The sequence below is a fragment of the Haemorhous mexicanus genome, chromosome 7, assembly GCF_027477595.1.
Source record: "Haemorhous mexicanus isolate bHaeMex1 chromosome 7, bHaeMex1.pri, whole genome shotgun sequence".
NCBI classification, from domain to species: Eukaryota; Metazoa; Chordata; class Aves; order Passeriformes; family Fringillidae; genus Haemorhous; species Haemorhous mexicanus.
Genome location: NC_082347.1, coordinates 35,521,247 through 35,543,145, shown reverse-complemented (window position 1 = coordinate 35,543,145; position 21,899 = coordinate 35,521,247). Strand labels below are relative to the sequence as shown.

The 21,899-nt window shown below is 37.9% G+C and overlaps 1 protein-coding gene across 1 annotated transcript in view; it reads right to left on the bottom strand.

Annotated features, from left to right (window-relative positions):
- Positions 1 to 21,899, bottom strand: part of ATRNL1 (attractin like 1) — a 432,570-nt gene that overhangs the window by 45,867 nt on the left and 364,804 nt on the right. The window contains exon 28 of the mRNA XM_059852017.1: positions 5,892 to 6,006. Within this exon, the coding sequence (XP_059708000.1) occupies positions 5,892 to 6,006 (115 nt within the window). The remainder of the gene's footprint in view (positions 1 to 5,891; positions 6,007 to 21,899) is intronic.

Sequence of the window (21,899 nt, the reverse complement as noted above, 5' to 3'; positions counted from 1 at the left end):
CATTTTTGTTAGCATTTAACTGGCACCATGTTGGTAACATGGAGTATCCCTCAACAAATTACCAAAATTACATTTCCATACAAAATGCTCTAGGTATGCCTTAGAATAAAGAGAACGATTAAATCCAGTCTTCATACAGTCTAAACAGTAAAAGGAAACTCAAATATTTCTGTTCCCCACTGAGTCTTTTATAATATTCCAGCTTATCTGTAGAGCTTCTGGTCAAATGAACATGACAGTGCAACTTTGCATAATAAATAAAATGTCTGAGTCACCCCTGTAATTTAGCACAAGTTCTAGACATCTGCACCATTTTTGTGTAATACACAGTTTCACTTATTTCCAGTTGCATGTTGGGACTTCAGAGGAAATGAGAGAACTGAGATTTTTTTTTGCTTTGATATTTCATTATTTGAAAATGTTGCTATTCATTATGGGGGGAGGTGTCTCTTCTAGGGGTGTTGTATAGTTACTTTTGCTCAGTTTTTTATAATGTTGTCTGTGTTTACATGCCACTTTATCCTACCTAAACAGTACTGTTAGATTACAAATATAAAATATACCTTGGTGAATCAGTGTCCATAAAACAGCAAATACTGAAAGTAAGCCAATTTCTGTTTCCAAAATTACAAAGGAGAGACAACATTCAGTCTAGAGAAGTGGGTTGCTACAGAACAAGCAACAGGATGATGCACAGAAATAAGTTTGCTAAAATAAAAAGTAGGACCTTACTTTGTATGGCCTGATAAGCCAGCTGGGAAAAACAGAATGCAGAAGTATGTTTGTTCTGATCTAGACTTCTATCATTTATCAAAGCTCCTTTTTCCTTTTGCAATATCAATTTTAGGTTTCTTTTTCAGATGTTTAGGAATCTAAATAATCAGCTGTGAATATCTTCCCATTTCTATGTCTACCCTCACTTTTCTTCTCCCCCCCTTTCAGTAGTCACAGTTTTTCTTCACTAAAGCAGAGATTCAACCCTCCTCTGTGTGTCTTAATGACAGTGCATTTTCTGCTACATCTTTTACTTAGACTTTTCTACAGGAAAATCTATACTCATCCTTGTAGCACCACTGACTTTATTGGGTTATTTTGCAAGTATGAAAGGACTGTGCAAAGGAATGTGTTTTTAGGAGGTAGAAATTCATGAGACTTACATGCCCCAGTGTATGTCTGCAACCAGTTCTGCATACTGAGATAGGAACACATATGAAGCCATTCTACAAATGAAAAGCCACAAGCTAAGGTTTTGTTTCCAAGGGTCAGAAAAATTGAGCAATATAATTAAATATAATACTCCATAAAAACTATTAGTTAATTCATATTTATGTTAATGTGCCTCTTATGATATGCATTAGGTTTTTTGTATTTTAATCAGAGAAAATTATAAATACAATCAGGAAAGCCTTGTTACTGTTTTCAACCAGAGCTAATTGTCTTGTAGAACACTTAATGAGTCATTATTCATTATGATGGTGAGGACAGGGAAGGCAGATGGCATGGTAGTTTTATTGATTCTGTGATCCTACTGTAGCTTGCTGATTAAGTAGGATTGAACACCACAGTTAGTGTGGCCAGAACTTCACAAAATTCTGTTTTGAGTCAAGGATATCAGACAGGAACTTTCAGACATCACTGTTTGGAGGCCTGCCATCCTAATCTGTACTTGTAACAACGGAATATTGCACACAGTCTTCCATTTCAGCTTCCATTTAATTTCCAAGTGTTATTTTATGGGTTAAGTTAGATTCACCTCACCCTGTCACAGCCATGGAGGTGTTAAAGATCTACTGAGGTTTAACAGAGAGACTCATTTGTGCACATCTGCAGAGACCATTCAGCTCACTGCCTCAATAGGGAACTTGCTCTACTGGGTGCTCTATCACTTTTACCCTCTTCCTAGATAGGCAAGTGCTGCTGTGTGAAAGTCAAATAACCTGTAAATAATTCAGAAATTACACCCCTTGATTTTGAATTATTTTGAAATGGTTTAATATTCTCATTTCTCTTCGTGCTTTACAGCACAAAGTGGCCTTATCCCAGAATGATGCAAACATTGTTTTATAAACTTATTGTACAATAACTCAATACCTCAAAGCATGGGATTTAGTTGGCTTTAGTAGTAATGATGACATGGTCACAGTTCTTTTAACAGAATTTATCACATTACCAAGCTATTCTTTCTGTATTGCCCAATATATCACCAGAGCTGTAAGAAGACCTTGAAGGAGTTATTCTTGGGCCTTCCACTGCTGATAATTCATAGGCAACTTTTTCTGCATTATGTTATATATTATCCTCTTTTTTTCTGGTCTAACTTGTTTTGTTCAATCCTCTTTACAATGTATAATTTAGTTCTTTCTAGAGAACTAAAAGAGCTGCTCTCATTATTAGATCTGCTTTGATATTAAGAAGAGTTTAAGCTATTTAAATTTGGGGTCAGACACTACAGCAATAAAAGATGAACTCAAGCTCCAGTGTATCATAAAACTTGTAAGTGTCATACTAACTACACTGATGCATTTGTACTGACAGACATGTGGACCCTACAGACAATTGTTATTTTTTGGACCCTCTAATTTTGTTCTGATACCACAGGTGCAATGCAGTGAATGAGATAACTGAAGAATGAAGAAAGCACATGACCTTTCAGTCAATCCAAACTGAGAAATTTAGCTTAATGTTTTGCATTGATCCTTCTAATTTACACTTTGTCTTTAATTTCTTTCACTTAAAACCAGTTACTTCAGTTACCTCAGAGAAGTATAATTGAATTGTTAGCTTACACCCAAAAGAAAATGTAAGGTTTGCTGTGAAACCCACCATGATGGCAACATTTTGTGACTTTCCAGATATTCAGGATATTTAATTTTACAAATAGCTTTGTCATTGAAAAAATCCATTTTTAGAACATGAATCACAATAATTAGTGTTTATTTTCTTTTGCAATAAATTCATTTTCATCAATACTTTGACTGAATCTATGTGATCAATCTGTATAAAATCCATTTTAAATCACAGATTAGTTTTAAGTGGTTTAACTGTTTTACTTACAGAATTAGGCCTGAGTGCTAAACAATGTTATTGAAAGTCTGTAAAGTTGTGAGTATTTTCTGCAGGAAGCAGAGAACACACAGACCTGCACTGGGACATATGGTCTCTCCTAGAGAAGTTTTTTCCATGCATAGCCTTTGGCCAAAGCCCACCATCTGCAGCTTCAACTTTCCTTCCAGCTGCTGGTAAAGGTGAAGTATAGAACATATGCTGCACAAAGACTAACCTTTACATTAGGGCTTAGTTTATTCATTGATTTGTTGGGGGTTTTTTTGTTTTTTTGGGTTTTTTTTGGTTTGGTTTTTTTGAACATTCAGAGACATTTTTCACCAAAATATTCATTAATGTAAAACTCAGAAAACTCAAATTCAGATACCTTAAAAAATTAGGTATACAACTAAGAGTTCCAGTGGGGCATAGATTAGTTATTTACGTGAAGAATTTTCTTCCTCAGCTTTGGAGAAAATTCAGAGCAATAAAAATACAGGCATTCCCTTCTTATGTTTGGGACCTATGCAGAGAGGGAACGAATGCCACACTCTCCCAATGTGAACTGGGAAGGAGCATCCTTGAGGTATCACTTAAACAAACATGCTTGACACACTGTCAGTTCTTTCCTAGAACAATCCCAACGAGCAGGAAAATGGCTGTGTGCAAGTAATAGAGGAGTCTGATATTACTTGGCAAGACATAATTACTGAACACACGACTTCCACCTCAATATCATTGGTTTTGTCTAATTTAGGTCATAAGGGAAACCAACTGCATAGAGAATGGGTGTGCTGCCCAAAGTTTCCACATCATTTCCAAAAACTTGGCAGTGTTCACAGCATCTGCTCCCAGGCAGCCTAGGGTGCTGCAGGACAGGAATGGAGTGAGTTAGCAGAGCTACAGCTATGCCAACAGACTTGCATAATAGCTCCTGCCCAGCCTAGGCATGGCTACAGAGCAATCCATGAGCACCAAAACTCACCATGCACAAGAAAAAATGTATACTCTCAAGCATTTCTATTTGCTTTTGACCCTGAAAAAAGTGAGAGTTGTAGGAGTAAATAATTTACCTCTTTTGAAACACTAAGTGGCTGACAGGTACCACAGTAGCACATGGAAGAATAGCATTCCAAATATATGCCTACAAAGCTGGTGGAAGGTAAAGCAATGAGATGACAGAACATAACAGGAGGATAAAACATGTTTTAAAAAGAGGTGCATTCTTTCACAGGTTGAGAAACATGCAGAATGACACAAGTGGTGTGTTGTGGAACCCGAGTCCTGTTTCTAAACATCCATACCTTCCATGCTTTACACACAGCAAAGATCAGCAATTACTTTTCAAAGACTCCTTTTTATGGTAAATAGAAGCTGATCATGAAAAAACTAAATGAATGCATTTTTACTGTCAAGATGCACACCATAGGTAAATTTGAACACAACAAAAATAGTCCCTCCAAAAACATTTTAAGCTTCAATTTCAACAATTGCTTTTAATTTCCTTTCATGATGTTTTTTCTTGCTGCAAGACTATAAACACCTTCATTTCTTTTTCATTTCCTTGAAACATGAACAGGGAATAAGCTAAACATCCTTACTCTCTCATTGCTCTCTCCAGAGCACTTACATTTATATATTTCTTCCAGGAAATGGATTTGACAAAGCATCAGTAACACTTTTATTTTCATAGCACTTCCAAAAATGATATTCCAAGCCATAAACAGCATTTTAAGAACTAAGTCCTCATCTCAGAACTCAGAGGGAAAAAAATTTAACACCCCTCACCCTCAAAAAATGAACTAAAACTCCCAAATAAATAACAGATAGTGATCAGGCCAAAGAAGAACACCCAGCTGAGCTTATTTCCAACATAAGTCAACTGAGTTTGCCCTCATCATTACTCAATACTTTTTAATCTCTTAAATGGATTTTTGAAGGTTAAAAGGATATCTTTTCTGGCTCTTAATGATAAAAGTTAGCCTGAAAGCATATTTTCTGGTTTATTCCTGCATTTTGGGCACATACCATGCAGTCTACTATTTCTTACAAAGGTGTTCATCTTGGCTCCAGCTCCAGTGAGTCACAATGAGTAAACTGGTCACATGTGCAGTGTCACATTACTGGCCACACTTTCTTGTCATGGCTCTTTTGTACCACATCATTGTAGGCAGCTATTCAAAGGATTTTGAAGGTGCAGGTAGGTACCTCCTGTTTGGGAAGTATTTTATGAGAATGTTTTTGTGCAATGACCTAGCAGAGAAGGTAGGTCACCACAAGAAGTGCTTCCAGATAATGCAAGTGCTACTTTAAAATGAGCTGGGATCACTTCCAAAGTGAACACCTCCCTACAGAAGCATCCACTCACACAATTCCAGGTTTTATCTCACAGGCATTCTGGGAAATACTAGTATTTTAATTGAGTCCCAGCCAGCAAAGTGTTGGGATTTATGGTGTAAACTAGACTGCACTAAATTTTAGCCTGAAGTGAAAATACTCACTGGTATTCCCTGTACAGCCTCATTTACAGCAGCTTGAACTGAAACCATGGAAGTGGCTGCATATGAAATTTTTTTCCCCTGAGAGACAATGTTGGAGCATATTGACACGCACAAGTACTGCTTCAGGAAGTCCTAATGAAATGTGGCTGGCTTAATCACTGGGCTTTTTATCTGGACACGACACCAAATTCCCATGAAAAATGAAGTTGGGGCTGGGCTAAACATCAGGCTGACCGAGCAGCCCCTCGTATCCATCTGCTATGCCATTATTTTGGGTCTGTGAGGGTGATTTTGCCAGGCAGAGAATGTAGGAGGAGACAGACACAACAGCCACCCCAGCAGCCTTACCTGACTGCCCAGGTGGAGGAACTCCTGAGGCCCCCCTGGGCAGGCACAAAAACACCGTCAGGACGGCGGCTCTGTTTCCTGAGCACGGCTCGATGGCAATCGGCTTAGGAGCACCCTGGAGAAGGAAAACACCCAGGTTAACCTTTGAGATCTCCATTCCATTTTCACTTGTGCACCTTTAGGGTTTTTTAATGACCAGTGGGAAGATATTTTTTCTGTTGCATTCAAACAGATTGTCCGAACCATGTTGATTGACTAAAAAATGGGTGCTGACAGCTCACGCTGCAGATCTAACCAAACAAAAAATAAATCATCCTAAGGACAGCAAAATTTTACTGCATTTTATAGCTTGCTAAATGTAATAATATCAAATTAAAGCTTAGGAAACAGCAAAACCTGTCGATATACACAATGGTACCTGAGAGTAGCCAATTTCCCCATCTCTATTAAGAAGTATCTATGTGAAAGAATTCTGCTTCAACAGCATCCATCCCCTCGTCTGCCTAATGCCAAAACTATAAAATGAGTGCAAATCTACTTTATAACCAATAGCAAAAGAGAGTCAATCCCTCTTGAGAGCCCCAGACCAGGAATTCTGCCTTCTCTCTGCCTGTCCTGCTAAGGAAATGATTTCTTCAAGGCAGAGCTTCCTGATTATTTTTGCATTTGCAAAACATAGGTGCAGTGCAACTATATTTATATATGCTTAGAAACTCTCTGAAAATGTTGCCTGTGTGATGATCACCCTGCTTTATCTTCTATAAAGCTATGATAGCAGTGGTGTTGATGGCAGGGGGTTTGTGCTGTTACCAAACTCCCATTAACTATATAGATAATTAAATTTGTAGCTAGCTTTCAACTAAATGGTTGCTACCAAATTGCTCTTGATTTACCAAGGACAGTAGGAGTTGGGAAAACAAAGCAAAGCAGTCTACAAAGGCATAGAATAATAAGTTTTTAAGATGAAAATTTACAATGTATCCACATTTCCATGTTCCCAAGCTTTGTGTTCACTCAGAGATAGGCATTTCACTTCTGAGAGCTTAAACACTTAGTCAAGCACCAAAGATATTTCTAAAAACATTAGGTCAAAACCAGCATAAGCACTTCTTTCTTTTTCTGTTTGTAAATTTTCTAAATGCCTGTCATGTTCCAAGGCAAAATATGAGTTCGACATTTGAATTCAAAATTCAAAGCCAGAAAACTTTCTATTTACATATAAAATGCAATGTATACATAAATGTCAACTGATTCCAGTATTCTAAGAAAAAAATAATAGTTTAGTCAAGTTAAATACACTACAAAGTACTTGGTAGAAGGAAAACAAAGGCACTTCCATCATGTAAAACAATAATGATTTTTTATTTTTCTACCTCCAAGTAACCAACATTTATTACTGCTCATTGAAAAACAGATAAATACAATTTTTTTTTTACTTCATATTTAAAAGGCATTTCTGTTGATACTTTTAAAGCTACAGCATCAAAGAACTTGGGTAAGCAACTACATCTAATTTAAAAATGCCATGCCATAGGGAATGACAACTTACATTCACCAAAACCTTTACCAAATGATAAAATAGAAAACTAAAACCCCAAAAGCCCCAGCTGGTGTTACCAATGCAAGCAATAGAGCATTTCAGTCAATATTCCTGACTTGTCACAACAGCAAATCAAACAAATATTTGAAAACACAAAGAAAATGAAATCTTCATTGTAAAATGTAATTTAGAACACTTTATGCAGACACACAACTGAAGGGAACAAATTCACTGCTATGACTTTTAATTTAGTGATTACTTTCTTATAAACCCACATGATGATATTTTCCTTTGCTGTGTAATATGAACCCTTTGATCAACAGGCCCCATCCTTCTCTGTTTGAAGTTTCACTAATGCTCTTCAAAATACAATTGGAGGAAATGATTTCTGATAAATACTCTTTCAAAGGACTTCATCCAAAAATAAAATACAGTGAGAATTTTGTGCTTTTTTTTCTTTATAAAAAATTATGACTGCAGAAGCAAGATGTCTTATCTTAACCTCACATCATTCAGGTTCCCTAGCAAAATAACACAGTAGCATAGAGCAAATGATAATAATTTAGATAGCCTAAGGTTTGTCAGTTGTTTAAAGATAAATACATAACCATGAATCAAAGTTATTTCACAGGGACATAACATGTTCTCTGAAATGTGCCATTTATCATGCATTTTCCACGGGTCTTTTGGAAGAGATAAGGTACAAGTTTGTTTGCCCAAAGCAGTAAGCTACCATGATTTACTAACTAGAATTATCTTTTTTTTCGTTTCCCCTTGTATAGAAAGTGACTTACATTTTTTGCCAAAACCTCAAATGACAATCACAGATTAATAAAACTTTATCAGTGGAAGACATAATAAACAAACACTTCCTTGATAAACTTTTACTCCTACAGTCCCTTTTTTACACACACTGTGACAGAAAGAGGTGTGTCAGCTGGGAAGGTGAAAAAGAAAGTGGCAGAGAACTATGAAGGAATAAAAGGATCAGAGAGCATGTATTATTAATATTGATAGGGAAAAAAGAAGAGTAACCCAGAGCATATAGAAAGAAGAAATAAGTGGAGAAGGTAGGGATTAAATCAGTAATAAATAAAAAAAAATAGATGAAGTCTTATCCACAATTTAAGTGTGTATTCATGCATTTATTCACAGAAAATAAGTATCAGGAGTCATCTTCACAGGTTCCTAGATTTTTATTAGAGAAAATGTTCTACATTCTCCCAATATTTTCCTGAAAGTCCTAAAAAGCCAAAGTTCAACTGCTGAGTTTATGAGGAAATACCAAGCTTTGGAAGATTTTTTTGGATCTGTTTCAGTAAGAAATAGATTTGGGCCAAATTATTCTTCTTTTCCTTCACAGGACACATGACAATATTACCACTGCTGGCAGAAAACCATATGGCAGTGTATGCCATATACATGCTTTATAAAAGAAAGCAGCAAAAGAAGTGAGTATATTTATTTAAGTATGGAAAACCCCCTCAAATCTTGCATTATTGTATTTGTCTGTTTGGGAATAAAAGAGATGATCAGCTTTAGGAGTGCAGACCAAGGAGAAGCTGGGAAGTGGATTTTGTCCCCCTTGGTGGGTGGGATGGGCAGCAGAGAGCAGGAGGATTTTAATGGTGCTGTGTGAACTTGTCCAATGTCCAATCTCGAATTCTAAGCAACCTCAAAAGTGGGAAGCAGTGACATGAGAGAGGAAAAACCTGAAGAGGTGAGAAGAGCAGGAGGACAATGAGTGAGGGAATGTTCATGGAGTTGCTCTAAGTGTTCAGCATCATCTTGGGCAAAATGCACTGAAACTTCAGCACCAATTTGAATCTATGGAAATATTTAAAATTGTGAATACGGAAAGATGGAAAGTATAAAGAGCTTTGTTCTATCTGTATTCCAAGAAGTGGTGCCTCTCAGAAGTGCTATAAAACTTCTGATTTTCAGTACTAAGTAATATTCTTCTATATATTTTCTGTAACAGTCTAAGTTAGGTGCATCCAATTTTTAAAAGTGCATTATTATACCATAAGACAAATACTTCACATAAGACTAAATGGCTGCAAACTCATGCCAAAAAAGCAATTAGAAAATTGAATCAAGGAATTAAGGATTAATGTGAGCATGTTACACCTGTCAGAAGCAATAAGTATTTTGACAAGAACAGAATAAAGTTTGACAGTGTGCACAAATACAGATCTGACATATAAATCAAGTATTAAAATACAAACAGCTATGCATTAATCACTGTAATGTTTCCTAACTAAAATGGTCTTGGTAGTACTTACAAGAATTCATTATAAATAAAACTTCAGTTCTTAAAAAAAACCCTTGAATTATACTTCCTATTGTATTAATTATGTCAATTTAAACTTAATTTTTAATCATATTATTAAAACAGCATTAATCTGGTGAATTCCACACAAACTAAGGTAAATACCTTGGCAAATAAACAATCAAATCTGTTGTTGCAACAGGATTAGGATCAGACTCAGAATGTAAACAGCCACTTTTCTGGATTTTTAATGTGGAAGACTTCAGAGGGGAAAAAATGGAAATGAAAAAAAAAAAGATTGTGTCCTCTGAAGAGGTAAGAGATGCAGAAAAGGAGGAAACAAAAAATTCAGACTGTTATATTACTTGCTTTCAGTATTCACTCAGTATTCATTTCAGTATTCAAGTATTCACTTGCTTTCAGCTTCTGGTGCTTTTCCTAAATTCTTTGGTTATTTTCTGACTTACATTATTTATTTGGGATACAAGAGTCTCAGATTCCAAAAGGCACTTGAGTACCCAGGTTGGATTTTGGTCAAATTAAGTTGCCTACATGCAAATTCAAAAGCCTCAAGAACCTGTTAGTCTCACTGTTAGAATTAAAAATGTCCCAAGATTTGAAAGTTGTCTCTACCTGCCAGGCACATTTTGGTCTCTTCATTGCCTGCTCTGGCATTCCTGCAGCTGCCCTGGATGGAGAGCCTGATCAAAGTAGCTGTTCCCAAAACATTCTCATCAAATTAGGTTTTTACATTGCAGTTGTGGCCACTTTCTTTTAAAACAGAGTTGAAATCAGAGATTCACTCTGGTTTCTATGGTAAGAGGACGGACCCTGGTTACCCTGTTCTGATTTTACTAAATGCATCTTTGAGGTGAAATTCTCTGGCCCATAATTAAAAATGAAGCATCAAATGCTGTGATTGTTCTGACCATTTTCAGTGCAGTAAAGGCAGACTTCTCAGCTGTGCTAAGAAAAAATAAGAAAATTCACCCTCTCAAAATCACAGAATTCCACTGATGTCATCCAGATGGGGTTTTTTGGCCATTTTCCTGAAGAAACTCCAACTGTCCCTTGTGCAGCTATCCCTCCTGGAGAAGGAGATGGCAGACTCCCACCTGTAGGCAACCTCCATCCTACCTCCACCTGATTCTTTCCATGGTCAGTCACCAAAAGAATCAAACCCAGCAGCAATGTCAGAGGTAAGAAGCAGCACTGTCTGCTCCTCCAGCAAAATCCCACCACTTTCACAGACCCTGCTGTTGCCCCAAGGAGAGCCTGACACTTCCAGAGTGCTGGAGCTAAGGCAAAGCCAGGAACAAAGCCTGCCATCAGCATTGCTGGTTCTGCAGCCTGTCAGTTCTACACCACATTACTATTCTAAGTGTTGGGTGAACTAATGAACTAATGCTCATTAACATACTTTTGAGTATGAGCTTCCCACCCACCCACAAGTTTTGACAATTTTCTCCACAGATTTATTCCATGAGTAATGAGCTTTAATGATAGTGCAACCAAAAAAAAAAAAAAAAAAAAGCTTTCACAAAACATCATCTGTGTAAGGGAGAAGTATACTTCAGGAAACACAGAGACAGAATAAATAAACAGGGCTGGGGTACTGAACATTGCTTGTGGCTGGCAGAGGAAACACCAGCTCTTCATATGACTCCAGGGTTTTACAGAAATTCTGAGCACCTACTGAAGACTTTCATTTAATGCATCACAAAGTTCCTCTCTTGCAATTAGTGAGTGGAAAGCTTCACCTCATTTAAACCTGCAAGAATGGCCCAGAGCCTGAGTGTCCTCAGCACTCTGAGTTTCCACACTGCACCTTCTTTTGCCTGAGGATTTCTAAGTGATTTCTAGGTTTGGCTAATGAGGTCCCACTAACCTCTGGGAGGTACAGAACCACATTACCAACAGCAGCAAAAGGTGGTGAACTTTTTGTTGTATCTCATAATTCTTCTACCTAAACTGGAAGAGACTTGAGGCAACCACCTTGCTCCTGTGACAGTGACTGAGCCATCCAGCTTCACCAATTCACTGGGAAGACTCCACCAACCCTACTAGCCCTTCCAAATGCACAAGTTCTACCTGAAAACTTCTAGCATGTCTAATAAAGCTTTATTGATAATTAAATGCAACCCAACCAAAACTACACTAACATTTCTCATTACTTTTTTAACAGCAAATTATCTTTCCATTGTAATTCTGCCCACTGTTTTTTTCAGAACACAAATCATTAATTTCCTTGTTTCAAAATAGAAATGGAAATCTCAGACTATCCTGGAACATTATTTTCCATAAGAAAAGCAGTGGAAATGAACAATAAATAGAATACATTATGATTACCAAGCTGTTATTATGGCCCCAGTGCACAAACTGCATTGTTATCCTTCGATTTATTGTCTTGCTTCTCTATCTCAGCTCTAACAATGACAGACTGCATTCTTTCATGCAGTCTTTTCTGAGTAGAAGATGACTGTTAGTTCTGTACTGATCTGAAATTTTTATATTAGTCTTAAAGTGTTTATGCTCAGAAGAGTCGTATTTTTAGCATAAGAACTATGTTTATTTGCAACAAAGTTGCTCTCAGTTAATCTACTAAAGGACTCCATTCCAAAACCCACTACTATGTCATGTGGCATTTCATTAGCAAGAGAAATATGAATTGACATTCTGATAAAAACAGATTTACTCAGACCAAGCTATGAGAAACACCTGCAGATGCATTTAGTTTCAAGGGGGTTTCCAGAAAGAGCTCCTTATCAGGTTTGCTATTCAGTTTTTGTTCTACTGCCTAGAGGTTGCTTTTCTTGAACTGTGACATCAGTGTGCACCATCCTGGAATTTTCTCGATTGTCACGAGAGACTGAACAGAGCACAAGACATTGAAGCTAAGTTAAAACATCAGGTGGCTGCAAGGAACACTGATTGCATTTCTTTATCTATGTGCCCATGTATGCAGTTCCCAGTTCCCTTCATACTGTTAAATAAACTTGGTTTTACTTTACTATTATATCTTGCCCACTAATGAGGGTAATTCCAGGTTAATATGGAAAATATTGAACATAACTTAGAGCGGATGGTGTGTGTAGTAGTTGGACTGGATTACTGCCAGAGATATCCCCTAGAGCTTCCAGAATATTCCCCTATTAAGCTCTTTGAGTCTGATTAAAGGCTGGCAGTGACAGCGTCCAGTTTGTGAAAAGAAATTTATCTTGGCAGCATCCAGGTAGATCCTGTTGGGAAAAGCACCTGAGACTCTGTGTCTGTGGCATATACCAGGAATCATGTATCCCCAGGTACCTTCCTGTAAATTCTTCTGACTGCCATCCTGTAAGTCAAAGTGGTGCAGTGAAGTGAAGTGATGCTAATGGGCATTTGTTTCCCAGATGGGCATATCTGCTGGATCTCCAAGGATTAGAAATGAGAAGTAGAGAATTCTATTATTCCTTTACAATTCAGCCTTAAAGACTTATCTATGAAAACTCATTTCCCTGGGGATGAATAACTGACAGTCCATCACTGCTTGAGCTTGGGCTGATCACTTAAGAGCAGAGAGTCACTCCCGTATGTCACAATGGGTTAATCTTATCCTAGACTACCCGTAGAAGAGGACATGGTCCCCTCAGAGCCACTACTAACTTTCCAGGGTTGGGAAAGATAAAGTACCAGGCACAATTTAAACTCTGCCTCACTTGCAGGCTGACAGTGTGGCTGTGCTAATAGGCAGGGCTAAGTGTGAGCACAGCACAGGTTTCTTTCACTGGGAACAAGCAAACTGAACCAGCTGCAGGCTTTTGAAATGTCCATGAGGAGCCCAGAAGGGCAGCCCTTTGCTCAGGGGGGGAATCATAAAGTTTCAATCTGTCATTGTGACAGGGAAACTCAGACAGAAGGCAGAAGCTCTGACTAACAGTTACCTTTTGTGACTGCAGAGTCTTATTCCTGTAGCTCTGCATCACCCCAGAGTCATAAAAGATAAGGTTTGATCATCATTTAGGAGATCAATGCCAGACGTGAGGGTTAGGAAAGGCAAGCGTCCTAAAAGGATTATGCTGTATTTTGCATTTCTTGCAAAATTGGAAAGAAAATATAGTACCCTGTATGTCATCCAAAACACAGTGTTAGTGAACTTTTCCTCAGCATGCCTTTTCAAGTTCTTTTTTAACCTCCTGGCCACATGCAGGATGCCTAGTGAATGATAAATTAAAACATTTCTACCTGGAATCGCAATAATAAAAAAGAGAACTAAATCAAGACATTGTGAAAACTAGCTGTCAGCAGAAGGGATTAAAGTGCAAACCTGGCAATATTCTCAATGCAGGAAAAAAATGTTAATGGCACCAGAATAACAAATTACTTTCTATCATGACAACTTACACAGATCACAGACTAGAGAATGTAGGGAGGACACGAACAAACGTCTGAAAGCGTGACATAGCTTTTATTTTCATTGTCCTTGCCATGGCCCAAGGACAGCTGTAAAGTGTGTACACCAGAGCCAAAACCATTCTGAAACAAATGATCCCTATTTAAAATTTGAAAGTCTATTGAAGTTTTCATCCCAGTGACTGCACGTGGACATTGTGGATCAGACTGTAGCTGCTCCAGCAGCTGGAAGAACAACGAGAAATAAAAGATTTCTGTTATCCAAGGAAAAGGAATTGAGATGGCAGCAAAAGGGAGCCTGGTTTTGCTGTGTGATATGGTAGTTACAGCAGCATGTGTTAAACTGCTTTGGCAGTGGCTGCTGCCAGCATGGGAAAAGGGAGAGGGAAAGTTGGCAGGAGGGTGAAAGCTCAAACCAGACCTTGTCTAAGGTGTTGCAAGATGTGTCTCACTTTCCTCTCTTGAGGACCTCCATCACCTGCTCTGACCATTCACCAATTTGAAAACATAATTGAGTAGTTTTTTACTCTAATCTTATGAATTAATTCAAATCCTAAATATCAGCTGCTTAAATCAGCACAGCACAAGAAGCAGCAGAATTATTTTGATTTATACCAGCTGCAAATCTGACACTATGTTATTCATTTATTAATACTGTCCTTGAAAAATCCTGCAAATAAACTGAAGTTCAAGTATTATCACTTCATGTTGCTTTCTAAGATGCTCCCCATCAAGATTGTTAGTACTCACTGTGCTCATACTCAGAATATCACTAAAAATGCACCAAAAAAATGTAAGCTACAGGATCTAATCTGACAAATAATTAGACACTTGAGAATTAGTGCTTGGAGAAACTTTGCATTAAAGCAAACATGATTACTTGCATGAATGAAACTATTTATTCTTGATACTCATGTTAGCTCAACATATCTGATGGAATCCTTTTTTAAAAGAGACAGATTTTTTACTATTAAAAAAGAGAGAAAGCTGCTCCTTTAAAGGATTACAAAACCTGTATAATTTTTACTAACTCAGGACAGATCTACAGTATAAAGTATTTGCTGAATCCCACTTACATAGAAAGTAAAAGTGGTCTTTTTGGGGGGATTTTGTGGGGGGTTTTTTGGTTTTTTTTCTTTTGTTTTGTTGGTTGGGGTTTTTTTGGCTTGTTGTTGTTGGTTGTTTGTTTGGGGTTTTTTGTTATCATATTCCAAGCTTGCTTACGCTCTTGGGCATTGCTAACTGAAAATGAGTGCTATGGAAATATAGCCCAGCTCAACTCACCCTTCTGCTCCAGTCATATTTCCTATGGCACAGCAGAACTTCTAAGTATGTCATTTATTTATTATTCTTTTCATTAAGGTGGTACTCAGTCACCACCAACAAAAATCGTGATTCACATTAAATTCTATAGTCTCAATCCCTTTTGCATGAAAGTATTTGTTTTGCTTCAGAAAATGTTTTCACTTTAAATTTGACACTGCAAAATTTAGCAGCAGTTATGATGATTTTAATATCTTATCTTCAAAAGAAATACCATTTTCACAGCAGACTGACCTTTGTGAAAAAGTTTCCTTGAAAATTCACAAATTTGTCAACTTTTCATTGGAGTTTCCTTCAAAGCCTTGCATTCTGTTAAGACTTGTACTCTGCCCATATATTTTTCATATCTAACCAAATGATTTCTCTTCCCCTAAGTTTATGCATACAGTTTAAATCACTGACAAGACTAAAGCAGAGAAATGCTTTTCCTGTACATCAGTCAACAGAATGGTATAACAGATTTACTTTTGGTCTCTGTGTAAACTCTGATTTATTTTAGCAGTGACTAAGGGATAAAGAGGCAGGTAACACATTTTACCATTATTTTCTGATTCCTCTTCCCCCTTCCCAGCACCTTTTCCAGTCCTATGAAAATAAATGCTCTGTATCAAATGCCACTGGCTAACAATAAGCAGAAGGAGCAGGAACTCATTTACTTCAGCAAGGGTTGAGATTTGAGATCAGTCACCAAGCAGATGTTATTTCTGAAGCTGAAAGTTTTCATGATGATTGTTACTATGGAAACCAAGCTTTGTAAAATATTCCAAACAAACACTTCTTTATTACCCTGGGCTGTAACTACAGCGCTCTGCATTAAGGCTGCATCCCACGGTAAGTTTTCAACTGTGCACATTTTCTTTCTGGTTATTTGCTTTCAGTAGTAACCACAAGACAGGGTTTCTTCTCAGGTCTAAGAAGAGACTGTATCACAGGAGCAGCCATCCATAAAACCACACACACTGTACCCATTCAGCACTAAACTCCTGTCTCTTTCATTTCCCCCCTCCTGTGGGCAGCCACTCAAATCAGTGTTTCCCTGTTCAGCAACAGTGAAAAACAGGAACCCACTGCTAATTCCTGTGGTTAGATCAGCAGCACAAAACCAGCAGTGGTTACTAAATGCCAGCCCCAGCCTCTTTAGCAATTAAACCATTCTTCATTCTTAGTAGACCTTGTGAAGCCCATGAGTCACCCAGAAGGCATCTCCCAGTGGCCTGTCACATCATAACCATGAGCCTCAGAGCTGCTGCTCTGTGAATTGCACTGGAGGAGTGAAAGTTTGGATCCCAGTTCCAGTGAGGACAGTGGGGGCTCAGCACTGCAGGATCCCTGGCCCTGAGTGCATCCCCAGGGAGAGGGCACAGATGCCACTGCTGGCTGACCTGGAAGCACCATGGCCTGTGCCAGTGGGAAGGGGCAGGTGATGCCCATACCTGTGCTTGGTATTTAACCACCTCCCCCCTTGCTGCAATCCAGCTCCCAGAGATGGGGAACAGGGCAAACTGCAGAGGTTAAGGAGTGGCAGCTGGCTACTTATAATGCAGGGAAAGGAAAACTGTACTTAAGGCTAAGTAAGGAAATGAGAAGGAATTTTATTACAGAATGGATGTACCATGTGGACATTGGGAATATTCTTTGTCTGAGGCCTTCCTGTCTCCTTTTACAGAGAAGTCCTTACAAAGGACAAAAATTATACCAATATTTCAAAATATAGGTATGTTCAAGACAGGTGTGGTCACAACTTCTGATTATTACAATTAAAATTACAAACCCATTTTCATCCTCAACTGATTGCCATGTGCTCATAGTCTCCTTTAACTTTTTATGCTCCTTTTCTGTTCAAATAGGACAATTTTACCAAATCTTTCAGAAACTTCTCAGTTATCTTTGAGATGTGTGACAATTATGTTTTTCCCCTAATACCAGTTCCATCCAGAGCTTACAATTTAATTTAAAACTTGGCCTTGACTCAGGTAACATTAAGGATTCCTGCTTTTCATTATTGTAAACCAAATCTGTTTTAAAATACAGCGATGCAATCAGAGCACAATTAGATTTCCATAAGAATATACAGAAGTATGGGACTTTGTGTGCCACTGGCATCTATTATAACACACCAGAGCAGGAAAGCATTAAGCAAAAGAGCTCAACTAAAGATCCAGCTAAAGAGTTTTAGTTGTGGTGATTTGTTCTCTTGCAATGGTGTGCTGAAGATAATATTAAAATTAAAAATATTTGTGAAAGATTTTAAGCGTGAGAAATGTGTGGCATAAGACACTCAGGAAAAAGGTCACAGACAAAGCAGGCATGTTTTATGAAGATAGAGCTACAATTTGGAAGTGACTGTGTGGGACAGAATACAGAGAATACAATAAAGTCATGTCCTGGTGGATCAATGCCCAGAGAAGGGAGTGCTGTAGCTCAGTGCTGTGGTTACAGGAAGGTTAAGAGCCCAGAGAACACACAAGCTGTCTTTGCACTCCCAGCTCTCTAAGGTACCCAGAACATCTTAAAAGATTTTGTGTCTGTGAAGTAGGGTGTGATTCCTCCATGGAGGAGGAACTATGGATGGCTGGGCCTAATGTGGCCAAAGCCAAATCCTCTGGATAGAAGCACTCCAGGGATCACAACAACCATGCAAGAAATCCAGCTGCCTCCTACTTCCCAGCTTGAGTAAGCTCCATTTAAGGCCACGTTGACTTAAGGTGACCTTCCCCAAGCACATGGAATTGTACATATGTGCAGGTAGGCTACCTTCACAAAAAAACTGCTTTTGTTTCTTACTATGCTATCAGAAATCTCTGGACTATGATGTTGGAGGAAAAATTTAAGCATAATAAAAGGTACATCAAAGACCTTGAATGAAAAATCTTCTTGAAAACCTCCTCAGTCCCAGACAGAGCAATTTCTCATAATTCCCCAAATGTCTATTGAAATGAGTTGCACTAAAAGGTTCTAGAGCCATCAATATATTTAAGAATTTAATAGATGTCTTTTAGTCCTCTTTGATCATAAATTGCCAGAATGGTTTCTATTCCCTCCAGTTTCCTTGTCCCTGATTTTCTGCTGTGACATTTCTGGATGACTTCCAGTTCTGATTGTTGTAAAGTCCTTGTTTTTGCAGAATCACCTAGTGTAGAAATTTGCAATTCCAAACACAATCTTTTTTGGTCTGTTTATCAGCTAACAGTCTTTGCTCAAGCAATCTTTGCCCTTCACATTCCAATTGGTTTTGTCCTTATTCAAACTTCTATGAATTTACCATAAGTAATCTAACTTAAAACATAGATTAATCTTTTTCTACATTTAAGAAAAAAAATTATCTTTGGGCAATCTTTAGTGATGAGAAGTATCTGAACATACACATAATGTCAGACTTAATTTGGATCATTAACATTTCGCCCGTTCAATCTTTCTAATATTGAGGTTTATTTTTATATTTTCTTTATAAATTTAAAACATTTTTTAATGTTCACATGAAAGACCTCTTTGTATAGTTATAATTTTTCTTCAGCTTGCCTGGTTTTGTTCATTAGAGTTTCCTAATTTTCTGTGAACTGCTGAGCAAGCTGAAGATTTTAATTGGATATATCACTTTATTTTTTCTTGTATGAGCCTTCTTATTAAAGGCTACTCATGTAGATGATATAGATGTTAATCAGCTTGCATCTGTCCTTCTAAAAGATTCAGTTAGGCCCCTAATTAACCATCTGTAAACAACCCTTGCTCAATAACAGGGCTCAGGCATTTCTTGTGAGGTAGGAAAAGCTGGTGAGGGCCTCCTGCTACCTCTCAGCTCTGCTGTAAATATTTGACTCCTCTCAGTATACAGAAAGTAATTGGAAAAAGACAAGTGACTCACAGTCTAGATTGCAGATCACTGGAATCTCTCTAATTGAGTCATTGTTATTATGAGAAAGCTTTAAAAATTGCAGGTGTCAGTTGCTCCCAGGAGGTGTCAGGTGCTTTAGCAGCACTAAGAGTTCTGTATTCCAGAGCTGAAAGAAGCCAGGACAGAGAAGACCATACATTTCCTATGATGAAAGTCAGGAGAGCCAGTCTTTAAAAATAAGATTACTTCTGCAGATAAAAAATAGAGGGTTTTTTTTTTTTTCCCTCCAGAAAGAAAGGCACATTATTCTGTGCATTTTCCAAGATACTGGTCTTCCAGAACACCAATGGTCACCAGAAAATTCTTTCATATTTTTGATTTTTTAATCAATATTAGTCTCCTTTAAGACTGTTTTCAAAGCTCACATCTCCCTGACTTTATACTGTAGCACTTGGTGCACTCTGCAGGGATCACAGGAGTTTCTCACCAGCTTCAAGAAGGGTAACTAACCTAATAAACCTGGTCTCTCACAACCTCCTAGGGAGCATGTGGTGGATACTTCATGTGCAATAAGGGTATCCTTTTTTCTCATAACATATTTGGCATTATACACCTAAAGCACTCTATATTTGTATCTATCCCATTCCCAGCATGCTGTTAAGGACCACATCTGCTCACAAAGACTTGATGCACACCCTGTAGCTCTTTTCTTATGGGATGCTCACAGCTGTGACAGAGACAGACACTGTTATTGTCCATGCTTAGGAGCAATTTCTAGTACAAAAGGAAACCATCTTCTCTGTTCTTACAAGCAGATAACTCACTGACGTGTGTCAGGAGGCATTATTCATTTTTACCACACAGAAGCACATCAAGGGTGCCACTCAATCACATGGAAGGGATTACAGCTACTCGGAGGCACTTCCAGTCCTGCCATCATATCTATTTCTCATCCTCCCCTCTTCTCTCCAGTACCTTACTATAAATTACAGGTATTACCTACATTGCTCTTAATCCACACCTAAAAAGATTTTGTGTGATGACCACAAACACAGAACCATTTGCACAAAACACAGGGGAGTGACTGCTTTGCCACAGCATGTCCTGTGAGCAGGAAGCATGACAGAATCCACCCCATTTGGCACACATGACTTTAGAGGCAGATACTAATTTTGATTTAGTACTAACATATCAGTGGCACTGTTTTATGCTTTCCACCAACACTTCAGCAAGGGATCATTGTGACTCTCATGTTCAAAGAACTTTGTTTCATCTTTAATTCTCCAATTGATAGAGCTGTTTTCTGAACAACACTTGTACATAATTAGGTCCCTATTATATAGTGTTTAGGAGCTGAGAAGGATCATTAGGAGTTGAAAGGACAATAAAGACATAAAATGAACTTGCTAATCATCAAAAGTTGAAAACAAAAATTTATGAAGGGAGAAAGCAGAGCCACAAATCAGAGATCTAACCTTTTTCTGCAGTTCTGTTTCTCTCAGTGATCTCCCTCAAGATCCAGATTTGTTATAGCACACCCATTTCATATTGATTGCAACAGATTGTGTAACACGAGACATCTTGTCTTTGCAATTTTCCAGATTCTTCTGAAAGTAAACTCATCAAATCATCTAAAAACATGTTACCAGAGCTCTTCAATATTGCATCTATCACATCTTTCCTTCCCATTACCATGTGCATGCAGATGATTAAATTAACACTCCCTGGTATCCCACACAGACCATCATCACAGCTGTTGTGTCAGATATAATCCATTGCACCTCTGTTCACCTGTTCCACACTTGCAGGACAAAAAAAAAACTCCTCTCTGGGAGACATAGACTGATTTTAATATCTAAATATGTTTTGTAACAGTTTTTCCCAGCTCTAAATGTCAAGGCACTTCTCAGTTTTAAAGATCTGGAACCTCTCTAAGTGTATGGTATATACACTAGATATTTCACTTAGCACCAGTGGGCACTTTTGGGCCTCCTACCTAATGGTCCTAGGAGCTGGAAATTAAAAGGTTGGATAAATTCACTTGGGAGATTCACAGCACTCCACTAGAATACAGAACACTTGCTTTGGGTCTTTATATTTAGGCTGAAACAAATGAAGGAATTAGCTTTATAATCTAAGAATACAAGAAGTAAACCCATACCACAGTCTCTAATTTCCTTTTTTTCTGCTGTTAAACATGCACCATATGCATAATGTATGGCAATGGGATCTTATTGATGATTGTTTAGTGTGATCTATAACTCATATATTGCTCATTTGTGAGTAATCCAAGTCCTCCCAAACTCCTGCTCACACACATAAAAAAGATGAAAACATTAAATGAATATCACTTTAGGAAGGCCACATTATTCCTGAATGTCACAGCTTATGCAAGTCCTGCTGAAGAAGGCATAGAACTAACTGACATCACAAAATTACCCACTCTAAATGCATTATACATTTAAGAAATAGAAGTCATTTAGAAACATGAGATTCTTCCCCTCAGAAAAGTTTGGGTGGTTTTTTTTTTTAATCTTTGAATATAAAGCCACTTTCTATTAATTCAACTCCATAATCACAGAATGGGCCAAGTTGGAAGGGACCCCAGTAGGTCCTGCTCCAGCAGGGTCATCCCAGAGCACATGGCAC